Source organism: Zerene cesonia, chromosome 13 (genome assembly GCF_012273895.1).
Source record: "Zerene cesonia ecotype Mississippi chromosome 13, Zerene_cesonia_1.1, whole genome shotgun sequence".
Classification (NCBI taxonomy): Eukaryota; Metazoa; Arthropoda; class Insecta; order Lepidoptera; family Pieridae; genus Zerene; species Zerene cesonia.
The window spans coordinates 7,055,664-7,068,967 of NC_052114.1; the positions used below are offsets into that span (position 1 = coordinate 7,055,664).

The 13,304-nt window shown below is 33.3% G+C and overlaps 1 protein-coding gene and 1 pseudogene across 1 annotated transcript; one reads left to right on the forward strand and one right to left on the reverse strand.

Annotated features, from left to right (window-relative positions):
* Positions 1-3,043: 3,043 nt before the first annotated feature.
* Positions 3,044-3,885, reverse strand: LOC119831543 (cuticle protein 7-like). Its single transcript, XM_038354951.1, has 3 exons — positions 3,874-3,885; positions 3,439-3,780; positions 3,044-3,337 (listed from the first exon to the last, which is right to left on the reverse strand). Exons 1-3 carry the CDS (start codon positions 3,883-3,885, stop codon positions 3,044-3,046), a joined length of 648 nt encoding a protein of 215 aa, XP_038210879.1.
* Positions 3,886-8,549: 4,664 nt separating this feature from the next.
* Positions 8,550-13,304, forward strand: part of LOC119831318 — a 6,210-nt pseudogene continuing 1,455 nt past the window's right edge.

Below are 13,304 nucleotides of genomic sequence, written 5' to 3' on the forward strand. Positions count from 1 at the left end.
GCCACGGATGCGAATGCGCACAGAGCTACGATCTGAAATTTTTAAAATTATTATCAATAGAGGTATTAAAAATTTGTTACAATAACTTTAAATATATTATATTATAGGATATGTAGTCGTATGATTTCTTTTAAATTATTTGTTTGTTTTAGGCACTTACTTTAGAGAACATGTTGAATGTATCTATTTGGTTGGCAGAATGTATTATTTGAGATTAAGTAGCTCATTTTATACTAGCTGCACGATCTATAGTTTATCGGTGCAAAAAAACCTTGCCCCGGGGTACGCGCGTGTAACCTATGTCATTTATGTTTTAATTTGCTTTCATATTTTGTGGATGTAGTAATCTTATTTTGCTGTACATAGAAATAAATATTTTTATTTAAACAATTCAATTATAAGGTAACTAGATTTATTAGCGATTTTTTATTAAATCCTCAATAAGAGAAATGTTTGAAATACAATCTGCAAAAATAAATAACGTGTTTTAATATTTATACTAACCCATCGGATATTGAATAATAATATGCACCCTATATGGGTAATTGGTTATTATAATATGAAAGCTCAGGTTTATTTATACCCAGGTATTTTTTATATTTATGTTTAAACATTGAAATCAGAGATATACAAAATAAATATAAAGAAGGCAATAACATAGTACTTCTTTGTTTTATGAAGTAATTTAAAAAAGCAATAAACTAAAACGACCAAAATACGATTAATATTTTTTGCGAATTTAATGGCGGATGTACATGTAATGGAATAAAAAAATTTAAATATTAGAAGGGGAAGGACATAGCCAATGAAGAATATAATGTAGAAAATTTAATACCTTTTACATTTAATTTCATAACTAGCTTTCCGCCCACGGCTTTACCCGAAGGAAAATTCCACAAACCCGGCAAAGTTCCAATTCCCTTTCGATTTCGGTGATATAAACTATACTATGTTCTTATTCGGGTTTCATACTATCTCTGTACTAAAGTTCAACAAAATCGGTTCAGTCGTTTTTAAGTTATCAATAGTGTAACTTACACGACTTTCTTATAATATATAGCATAACAATTATTAATAAATTAGGGAACTTATTATACAAATTATATTGTTTTGTTTTATTAGTCTTATTAAAAGAAAATAAATGACATCTCGTGCGATTATGAATTATGGTATGGAGACATAATATTAGTTTGTGTGTGTATCTTTGTTGATAATATTCGTTGTTTAAGTTATGTTTGAAGTGTGTTACGGTATTAATAGATCAGAAAATGTAACTGTTTGAATTCTGTGCGTATGAGATATATTTTTATTGATATAATGATAGTTTGGAACGTGTTCTAAAAAATGTATACGTGTACTGTTTGTATGTAGTTTGGCAGTGCATCACGCCGACATTATTGTACAGAGAGTTTTAAATCTTGCTTTACTTTGAGTATTTTTGTTCTAGGTACTATCCCATATTCTTTCGCTTCACTTTCACTTTAATTTTAGTATTTATTCATTCCTAGATGTGTGATATCAATTTTACTAATATTATAAACGCGAAAGTTTGTTAGGATGTGTGTGTGTTTGTTGCTCCTTCACGCAAAAACTACTGAACCGAGTACAATGACATTTGGTACATAGATAGCTGGACAACTGGAATAACGTATAGGCAACTTTTTATCCCGATATTCCTACGAGATACGGACTTACGCGGGTGAAACCGCGGGGCGCAGCTAGTAATATATATAACATACATGAAATAGAACAGTCAGGTCGACAATTTCCGCAGAAACCTTCGCCAAACCTTCAGCTTTAGCTAATCATATATCAGATGCTTTGTATACCGGTATTCAGCACGGTCCCCTCGAAAAAGAGGATTAAAATCACAAAGCATATATGTGAAACGTAAAGCATAGAGCGATTTTCTCTTTGAAGGATCCCAAGCTCATTTGTGTTTATCCAACCTTCCAGAGACGTCCGATTCTCAAGTCGTTAGCGTTTTGTTTTAACTTTCAAATCGTGAACATTGAACATAACAGAAAGTTTTTATTATTTTTTCACTCCTGTTTATATTTAACGAGCAATTTATCACTGATTGATTTATAAATGTACTAAATACCGATAGAAATGCAATGTTGTTTAAAATTGTATTGGCATAATATTTTAAAAATAAAGTAATAAATTAAGGGGACTACATGAATTAAAAGGATGTTTTATAATGTCTCAACGTTAACGTTATCCTGTTATTGTTATTTTATCCTGTTATAGCTATGCCCTGGTATAAAAACTTTATAAAAATCTCTGACCTGCTTCCAGGATATACGCTTATTTGAAAATTAGATGAAAATACAATAGCAGAATTTTTAAACTATTGAAAAAGTTACAAAGATATCTCTAAAGTTTTCTTTTAACGTATTAAAACCATGCTACGGGTCATTTGAAATTTTTGTAAAATTAATTATCATTCGAGCAATATAGAACGCATTGCTGTGGTACCTGATTTATTTTTTTAAATCCAATCAAGAGATTTTTCATAATCAGGAATTCTTATTCCTGAGCAATCATTTGTATGTATGATGCACTGCAATCCATCAGTTCAGTTGCCTGCTCTAGCATAAAATAAAAAACATTAATGTTTTGTTCAATACGAATGTTCGTGGTGAGAGCAGATGAGATATACAATACTTTAATTGTGTTCCAATTGGGCTAGTTAGTTATTTTTCATATAAGACAGTGCATACATAATGTTTTTTTTAATTTGGAGCTCGAATCTACTGAGACTTGTTTGCGAATCTATGAAGCAATCTGTCCGGTCTAGCATCAATTACTTAGTTCGATTATCTGAAGGTTGATCTACATTTGAACTCGCGTTGTCGCAATTCGTCATGATGAATAAATTACACTATTGAGTAGGTATGCATAACAATAATTATACTCTAATATTATGTTATTTCATCTTAAAAAAAAAATATAAATATCTTCAAATAAAACAACTATAAGTATATTTTTACTTTATATTACAATAAATAACGAATCAACAATTATCTAGACATTAAATTCAGTGGTAGTATTGGTGAGCAGGAGCGGCGGCGTAGACGGGAGCCTTGAGGAGGAGAGGAGCGGCCGCTTGCTTGTAGACGACGGGGGCGGCGGTGGGCGCGGTGTTGTGCACGACCGCGTTGAAGCCGCTGTGGTCGTCGGCGGTGTACTCCACGGTCCTGATGGAGCCGTCGGCTTCGTGGAACGAGTAGGAGCCCTTCACTACATCGCCGTCGCGGACCTCTTGCTGTTGCTTGTCGTCACCGGTGTGGGGGTCGGAAACAGCGTAAGAGAACTCGTATTTGGGATGAGCCTGGAATGCAGATAACGCAATGAGATTGTGTGATATGTATTTGTTAACAAGGTATACTATTTGTAGCAAATTCTGTGAATCCGCATCAATGGGATACTCACGAACTCTTCAGGTTGAGCGAGGACCTTAGCAACGGGGGCGGCATAGTGCACGGGAGCGGCGTGGTAGGCAACGGGGGCGGGGGCAGCGTGGTACACTGGGGCGGGAGCGGCTTGGTACACTGCAGCGGGGGCAGCGTGGTACACGGAGGCGGGGGCGGCGTGGTACACAGCGGGAGCGGCTACGGCGAGCTTGGCAACGGGAGCGGCGTACGCCAGCTTAGCTTGGTGCTGGTCGTGGCGGACAATGCTCTGAGAGGAGACGGCCGCAGCTGGGGAGTAATGCACGCTAGCGGGCACAAGTCCAGCTGAGGCCACGGCTGCGAATGCGCAGAGAACAACCAACTGAAATAAATTTTAATTAAATATGATGTATTTTAGATATTGTGTTGAATATTCTTAAATAAGTCAGAACGTATAATTATTACACTCACTTACTTTTGAAAACATATTGTAATGTATCTTGATGGAAAGCACACAAAGAATAACTTCACTACATTTCATGTATCATTTTATATGCGCCAAAGGCTCATAATTCTGTGATAGGCCTTGCCTTAGGGTATATGTGGTGAACAGGTTACGCAATCTTTCGAAGAAATCAACTAGGTTTAATTCATGTCGATAAAAGTCATGGAAATAATGACAAACAATGGGAAAATTCAAACAACATGAAACTGAAATTATTTGTTTTATTAAAAAATTAATAATTTATCTTATAATATTCTATGTACATTACTATGAATTTTAGCGGACTCGATGTAAAAGATGAACATGTTTATTTGGGACTGGTTGTAAATATGTTTTGTGATCACTCATTTTATTCTGAGACGATAATTTTTGCAGTTTAAATTCATTAAGTTTAGCAGGCGTCTCATGGGGGCCTTGAACGAAGCGGTACGCTCGCGCAACGTTCAAATGAAGACGCGGCGTCTTAACCAACATATAAGGCTGAATATTGTCATTTTCCAATGCTGGAAGAGTCTTTATGTTCCTGTAAATAATATTAAAAACATTAAGTAGGTTATAAATCGCACTACTATCATACATTTTGTTCTTTAAAGTAATTAGTGTCCATAATGGAAAAAATAGAGAATCAGTAGTAGCTTACCCGTTATCATTGCTATAAACTCGATTGTTATGAGGTACATCGACATGTTTGATTTCCTGTGGCACGTTCACAGCTACAGGGAAATTATTTGAATTTTGAAACAGTGGTAACGGTGTGTGACCTCTTTGTTCAGCTTCTGGCTTCTTATAATTAAGAAGATGTTCTGGATTACTGTTATCCTTAAAATTAAATAGTTTTCATACAAAAATGTACTGCCATAGCTAACAACTTTGTAATCATTGATAAAATTTAGAGAAAGTAAATTAACAACTGCCTACTATTTTATTTCCCTTTGTAAATATTATTTAAAAAATTGATTTAAGTAAAATCCCTACAGAATTATTATGAATAGAAATAAACAACAAAATAACTTACATTATAATTATTTTCACTGTAAATTCTTTCATCTTCTATGACTCTTGGTGATTTTAACTGGTAGTTGTATCCAGGCACGAAAGATAACACTTGCTGTGGTTTGTTATTTATCTTATCTTGAGAATCATAGGGCTCCAAATTACTTCGAACCTTTTCGTACTTATTGGTTACACCGTAATTGTCCTGTAACGAATGTACCGTGGGTGTATCTCTAGCTTCATCTTTGGGCTTCAAAACCAACGGTGCATATTGCATGTTATTGATGTTTCGCTTTGGAATCCCATGCGCGTGGACTGACTTGAATGCGTAAGATACAGGCACGTCATATCTGTTGAAACTTTGGTATGAAATAGCTTCAATTGTTTCTGAGTTTACTGGAATTATTATCCATACACTGATTATCTGAAATATAATGTATAAATCATTAGTTAAAAAACAAACCTAATTTTTTTATTAAAATCTGTATCCAAAACTAAGTCTTGCAATTTTTGTACGCAACGAGGTTGACGTATAGGCCGTAATAACACAAAATAACTTACTAATAGAAACATTTTCACCACACTTCACCGTCGGAACTGATGTCCGGAAGTTGTTCTTGTCAGTTATATATAGATATTCTAATCAAAAAGTGAAATTTTTATATTACATAACAATCATTATAGTGGTATCAATACAAAGCAATTGTCTGCGTACTTTCGGTGTACTTTAAACTACAAGTTCTTAACACTGCTTTCGTTAACGACTGAATGATAATTAACGGTACTACATCCATCAGAGATGATGAGATTAATTGATTTGTTTGAATATAAATGCTAATAATAACACTATTGTCCATAGAGTTTCATCACGATAACTGGATTAGTAACACATGTAATTACGTCAGCCTATATACCATTATTGTATTGTTTAATTTGTTGATACGAAACTTGCAAATCTATTTGAGGTTATAATTGCGTTACCTGTTTAGTAAATTCTAATAAACGTTCTAAATAACGTCTGTATTTACCTGTAAATCACACTTTTTACATCAAAAATACCAATCTATATAAATAATCACTTAAATTGTAAAAACATTATATTTTTATACATATTATATAGTATCAGAGGAGTTCCAATTTTTCTAAATAGAATTTCAAATTAGTTATTTGTATTAATTGATGTAATAACATACGTATAAATTTATTTAAAGTAGTCTAATTAATATAAGCATTCTCTTTCAATGTCTTTGATGAATTAATGTGTGTCCATTTGACTAAACAAATAAATATTAAACAAGGTGCACTATTGCCAGAACACCGCTGTTCATGACATCAATCGTGAAATTGTTTAATAATTAATCTTTCCATTATCATGTTGCTTTTAATTGTCAAAGTATTATTGAGTGACTCTCATGAGTGTTGGTGACAGCTGAGTCAATAAAGAGAAGGCTAGGAAGGTTGCAAAGTCAATGAGCAATAAACGTCAAACTTTAAGTTCTATAAGTTATTCAAAGTTTTGTAATTGATTTGCTGGTTTTTTTCGGAGTTATCTTTAGAAAAGTAAGTCAACTTATTTAGCAAATTTTACGAAATTGTAATTATTTGGTAGAAGTATAATTATAGTATTGGGTCATATGTACTGTGTATTATATACTATCACTAGGTCGTTGCTTTCTGTGTCCCTATTTCGCTATGTATGCTTAAAGCTTTAAAACTGCGCAACGAATTTTGATGGGGTTTTCTTTACTAGATAGAATGATTCAAGAGGTTTATATTTACAACAACATCTATTAAACTACTCCGAATAATCGCGTGCGATGCCGCGGGCTACTTAATACTTGATTCGAAAAAAAGAGATTTACACGTTGTTAGCTATAAATTAGAAGTTAGAAGCATTGCTTATTGTTAAGGATAAACGTAGCACTTATTAATAAATCCTTGGTAAATCTTTTGCTGAATAAAAATGAATTGTAATAACTATAATCGGAACATGCTCAAATATTCGGCTTGTTATCCATGACCTTAAAACTAGGTCATTATTCGACATAGCACGTTTGCTGTTACGGCAACATTATAAATTACTTTCCTTTATTCATTATCTCATATTCAAGCAAAATCTTAATGAGTTGTACATTTTAATCCTGTTACAAACATAACAAATTACAATGCATTATCGTTGTTTTGTTTTACTTTAGATAGTTTTATCTTTTATAAAATCCTATCCTCATTAATTGGTTATGATAATTCGTTCTCGTCATATGTTCATAATTAATATATTATAGCAAATTAATTAAATTGCAAATTATCGTTAGTTCAAACAAACCGGTTTAGAAGACACGTGGAAACGTGAAAGATGAGCTATTATATTATGTGGTCAATGACTCATCTTCATTCATTGATGTGTCGATGAACTGTAACGTATTAACATAATGATGGTACAGTGACTTTTGACTTAGTGACCCCAAATGCTTACGAGGAACATATAACGTTATGTAATATAACATTTATTATATATTACTTTTATTTGTATTTGTGTGTATTCTATGCTAACTTTACATTCGTGACTCTATTTACAGGTTGTTTATTGTTGTTGAAATGATTTATTTGGAATGAAATGTCGTTATAAGTCGTTAAACTTAACCTGTTAATTTTTTTAACTTTTAATAGTAATTTTTCCTAATATAAAGCTGAGAGATTGTTTTTCTGAACGCGCTAATATCAGGAACTACAAGACCGATTTAAGAAATTCTTTTAACGATCTATAGATATGCAAATCTACGTGATCCCTAAGTGCTATTCAAGGGATTTTAATCAAATTTGATCCAACTTAAAAGATATATATATATATATATATATATATATATATATATATATATATATATATATATATATATATATATATATATATATATATATATATATATATATATATATATATATATATCTTTAAACAAGCGTTACGAAAAGTAGGCGCTAAATTCATCGTTTTATGTTTCTTCATACTTGTTTATGGGATAACATAATACTATACTAGTAATATTGACCCAGTTCTTATGCTTAATACAATTGAGTTGTGAGATTTATTTATACATTATTAAAAAGTAATATTAATTGTTAGTTCTGTGCTGTAATATTATAAAGAGGAAAGTTTTGTATGCATGCTTGAAATGTTTTGACACAAAAACTTCTGGACTGATTAAAATTTTTTTACGTCATTTTCGGTCATTTTTCTATGTCATAGTAGAGTATAAATTAGTTGCTAAAAATAACCTTATATACAAAAAGCTTTTCAACATGAAAAACTGTAAATGATGTAAAAATTTATTTGTATAAGTGACTTTATTCGAAGATTACCGAGAGTGTAAAAATGAAGTAGTTGGTAGGTATATCTGCCTATGTATAACAATATCATAATAAATTATCAATTTTTCTAACTTTTTAAACCAATCATAAATAATATGAGAATGAGAATGAGAATTTTAAGAAAATTTGTGACATAAAGAAAGTGTTATGGATTAAGCCGAAAAAAATGTCTCGCAAAACTCCTGACCGGTCGGCCTTGTCAATTCAGTACTCGACTTGCAAATAGTACCTATATATAAGCACATTTTTTCAATAATAAGTATCAGTCGAATAAGTACAATACAACAAATATGTTCTCAAAAGTGAGTAAAAAATTCATAAATAGTGGGGAAAAACAGGGTGTTTTAAATGGGTATCATTTTGCAAGTGAATTATGATATACATACAATCAATGGACATATGTCTTATACTTTAAGTGGTCTGGTCATTAAGCATAAAGTGAAACTAAAAAATCTAATTTATTGTAGATCCTCGCAATTAGCGCCGTGTTGGCGGTGTCTTCGGCTGGTCTGCTGCCCTCAGCCCACTACTGCTAGCTGCCGCGGTCTCTTCCCAGAGCATCGTGCGCCATGAGCAGCCCCTTGCTGTAGCCGCACCCGTCGCCTACCACGCCGCTCCCGTCGCCTACCAAGCCGCCCCAGTCGCCTACGCCACCCCCGCCCGCTACTCTTCCGCCGCGGCTGTCTCCTCACAGAACATCATCAGACACCAGCCATCCATCGCTGTCGCCGCTCCCGTCGCCTCCGTAGCCTACTCCTCCCCCGCCCGCTACTACTCTGGCGCCGCTCTGTCTTCCCAAAACATTGTCCGTCATGGCGTAGTTGCCCCCGTCCAATACGCAGCTCCCGCTCGTGTTGCCGTTGCCCACGCCGCTCCCGTCGTCCACGCCGCTCCTCTCGTCCACGCCGCTCCCGCCCATGTCGCCGTTGAGGAATACGATGTAAGTTACACGAGACCATATAATTTGAGAATGGTTTGGCTACTTGGTTATGGGTAGGTGAGTTTTAATATTGTGAATATTTGTGCAGGCGCACCCCAGATACGACTTCGCATACTCCGTAGCCGACGGCCACACCGGCGACAACAAGTCCCAGCACGAGAGCCGCGACGGTGACGTCGTGCACGGCGAGTACTCGCTGCTCGAGGCTGACGGCTCAGTGCGCCGCGTGGAGTACACCGCTGACCCACACAACGGCTTCAACGCTGTGGTCTCCAACTCCGCTCCCGCCCACGCCGCTCCCGTCGCTCACGCTCCCATCATTGCTCATCACTAAATGAAATGAGTGGAAGTCTAGTCAATATTAAATTAAATAAATCTTAGCTCGATTAAATAAAATGGTTTTAATAAATAACATTACATTAAGTAATTAAGTTTTTTTTTACAATTTATTACACATAATTTAAAGAAGAAAAAATTCAACTCTATATCCAGAAGGACATATGTTTGGAGTTTGACATATTTGGTGTATGGGAATATTCATGTAGACAGACGTTTTACAATTTAATCATTAAATAAAAATAGGATTGTTTAATTGATTCGCTAAACAGTGGAGTTTAAAATAAAGATCTTGTAAGACGATCTGGCATATTAAAGGCAATATTTTTTAATAAATGAAGGAAGCTGTAATGTCATCAATCATGAGCTTGTCGATGTTACTGTGTGCAATTTAATTATAAAATAAAAAATAATTCCGACGAATTAGGCATCTCTTCGTTTTCGGAGTTAGTTATTAATAACTATGTGGGATGCGTTTTCTGTTATGCAACTGAGGTTAATTATTATATTTCTTCATTTTGGGATATAGTTTGAAAACATGCCTTTAGCGTAGACGCGTTGAGGTTCTATTTTATAAGGTCATTGAATAGTAAAAATAAATAAAAAATCCTACGTCCTAATAATATATTATTATGATTGTTCTTCTACTTTCTACCTTGGTTGGCTGAACGAGATCAATAAGCAATAAGCCATCCTGTAAATTGAACTCCTCTTTTGTAAATTGTCTATGTCTATGTACAATTTTCATATAGAGTTGAATAAGTTAGTATAATAACACAAAACCACGTCGTTGCAGAGAGTAAGAAAACCATTTATATATAACCAAAAACATATATATTGTCATATCATGCAGTATTTTATATTAATTTTTAATGTTAGTAGAGTATTTTACACACACACACTAATTCTAAAATGAGAACAATTACATAATAATGTAAATAAGCATTAAACGTAATAAAACATTAAAACGATACCTATTTAGATGAACATGAATGTGCGAAGAACATCTTCTATCCATCTATGCTGGTCAAATGTACGAATGTTCCCGCTGATTTATGGATATAAAACATTTTCAAATGTTGTCTTATACTTGTGAGTTCACGTATTCATCAGAATTTGAGTGACCCGCAGTTTCAACTGTTCATTGTAAAATTATATTAAAGTAATTTCGTCTCACCGTACTGTCAAAATGAAAATGTCAAACCCTTTTTTGGTGTTTAGTACTCAAAGGGCAATATGGGGAATTGCTATTTAAACTTTTTCTCACGTGGCAAAATAATTGGACATCGCCTTTATAAAGTAAAGTTGAATCTATATATCTATATGCATATCTAGTTCGGTAATTGTTTTTATTCTTATTCTGGGACCCTCAAGGGAGAGCAGGTTCGGATTCGAAAACGAGTAATAAATATTTGTGATCACCCTATAAATTGAACTCCTCTTTTCTAAATTGTTCTAAGTACAATGTTCGTGAAGAGTTGAATAAGATATTGTAATAATACAAAACCACGTCGGTGCAGAGAGTAAGAAAACCATTTATATATAACCAAAAAGATGTATTTATTTATTTATTTATTTAGGTTTATCAGCTGTTGTTACATAAATATTTTCTCTCAATACAAAAAAACAATTTTAGTAATACACATTATATGCACAACAATTAGAGATAAACACAACATTCAACAAAAACAAACAAGTATAATTAAGATGTAAGATGTATAAATATATTATGTCATATCATGCAGTATTTTTTATTAATTTTTATTAGAGTATAATTACACACACACACACACACACACACACACACATTCTAAAATGAGAACAATTCCACAACAATGTAAATAAGCATATACTTAACGTAATAAAACAATATCTTTAAACGAGCAATTCTTGTATATATATATATATATATATATATATATATAATTGGAATCACGGAATCGGCTCCAACGATTTTCATGAAATTTAGTATATAGGGGGTTTCGGGGGCGATAAATCGATCTAGCTAGGAATAATAAATATTTATGAGTAATAAATATTTGTGATATAGAAATTTGATCCATTATAATAATAATACTGCGCATTCCTGCTTGCTTTTGGGATATTGCATTTTTTGCACCTAATCTATGTAAGAACTTTTACTCTTTTAGTATTACATAGCCAAGGAAGTTCAGTTTCCATATAGTATTAACTGATGGTACTGTTATGTCTATGAAATATATTTTATTTATATGTATTTTGTCTGGTCTGTTATATAATATTGTTTGATCTGTTTGAATAGGATTCTATTAAATTCAGAGATTTTCTTATCATCTGATGTACATTGTACACTGCAGAAACTTTGATGCGATGTTTTTTCTTGCTAGCACCGAAAAATACACCTATTAGACAAGTCTAAAGACTAGATGGAACAACCAGTTTTTCGCATCCCGCGATTTGTTGCGATGTATCGTCTTCCCATAAAGGTATTTGGCATTTACCTTTTAATATTTTTTTTATGTACGTACCTTTTAAGGTGTCTTGAAATAAACTAATTTATAATAATAATAATAGTGTATAAAGATTAAGATTTGAACTTCGTTTGTATGTAATTCTGTGAAATAAATGCAATTTACATAAGTAAAAATACACAGTTAAATAGCACAGAGTAAGAAAATTATTAAGTCCTGGCGTTTGTAATGAAGGTGATATGATAAATTTATGAAACTATTGTTTGACGCTCGTCCCGGCTCCGCCCGGATATCAAGATTTATTCCAAGGCAGCATTTAATGGTGAAAAAAGTATCCTATCACCAAAGTCAGCTCATACCTGTCTGTATACCAAATTTCATCAAAATCTGTCGAGTGGTTACAGTGTGATTGAGATACCAACGTCCAAACAAACAAACTTTCACATTTATAACATTAGTGTGATTTCATACGTTAAAAACTAGTATAAAGCAAACGATTACACTTAAACAGTAATATTCTATGAAGTTGAAACTTTTTATAGAAAAAGCATATTTATCAAAAAAAGAGATTGGTGAGATATTAACTATTAGATGCTTTAAAGTTCTCATTTAAATTTTTCGAACATTTTCAAATAACAATACCAATTAAAAAACGCTCATTAACTTCAATTCAGAAATATAAATTAACATAATCAACGATATTTGAATTAAGGTCTAATTATACATATGCTTTCATCAATCTTGATTCCATAGCTTTATAAGAACCTACGATTATTATTACCTCCCAAAAATCATAGAAGAATTTTGAGAAGTTGGGTTTACGAAGATTTTATATACCGAAAGAGAAATATTTTCAGCGCGGTACTTGATAAGAGAGAAAGTATGTGTTATAAATACAGATACTTACTTTTTATTTAGCAAACCTAACCTGTAAACCTTGAACCGAACTTGAATTTATTTGGTATATAAGCGAAAGTTTTTGCAAATAAAGTATCAGTCAAAACTGTTAATCACAACGAACATGTATTCCAAAGTAAGCTTACGGTGTTTTAATTTATATTAATTATAAATATTTAAATTTCCTTTAACTTAAGCAATATTAAATATAAATTGTTTTGTTATGTGCAACGCAAATTTAAATATATTTCTATTTTTAGATCATCGCATTAAGCGCCGTGTTGGCGGTGTCTTCGGCTGGTCTGCTGCCCGCAGCCCACTACTCCCCAGCTGCCGCGGTCTCCTCCCAGAGCATCGTGCGCCACGAGCAGCCCCTTGCTGTAGCCGCACCCGTCGCCTACCACGCCGCTCCCGTCGCCTAC

Excerpts from the sequence above, each read along its gene's own strand:
- LOC119831543 (XM_038354951.1), bottom strand. Across the intron at positions 3,338-3,438 it reads TCGCTCAACCTGAAGAGTTC|GCTCATCCCAAATACGAGTT; the intron begins GTGAGTATCCCA and ends TCTGCATTCCAG.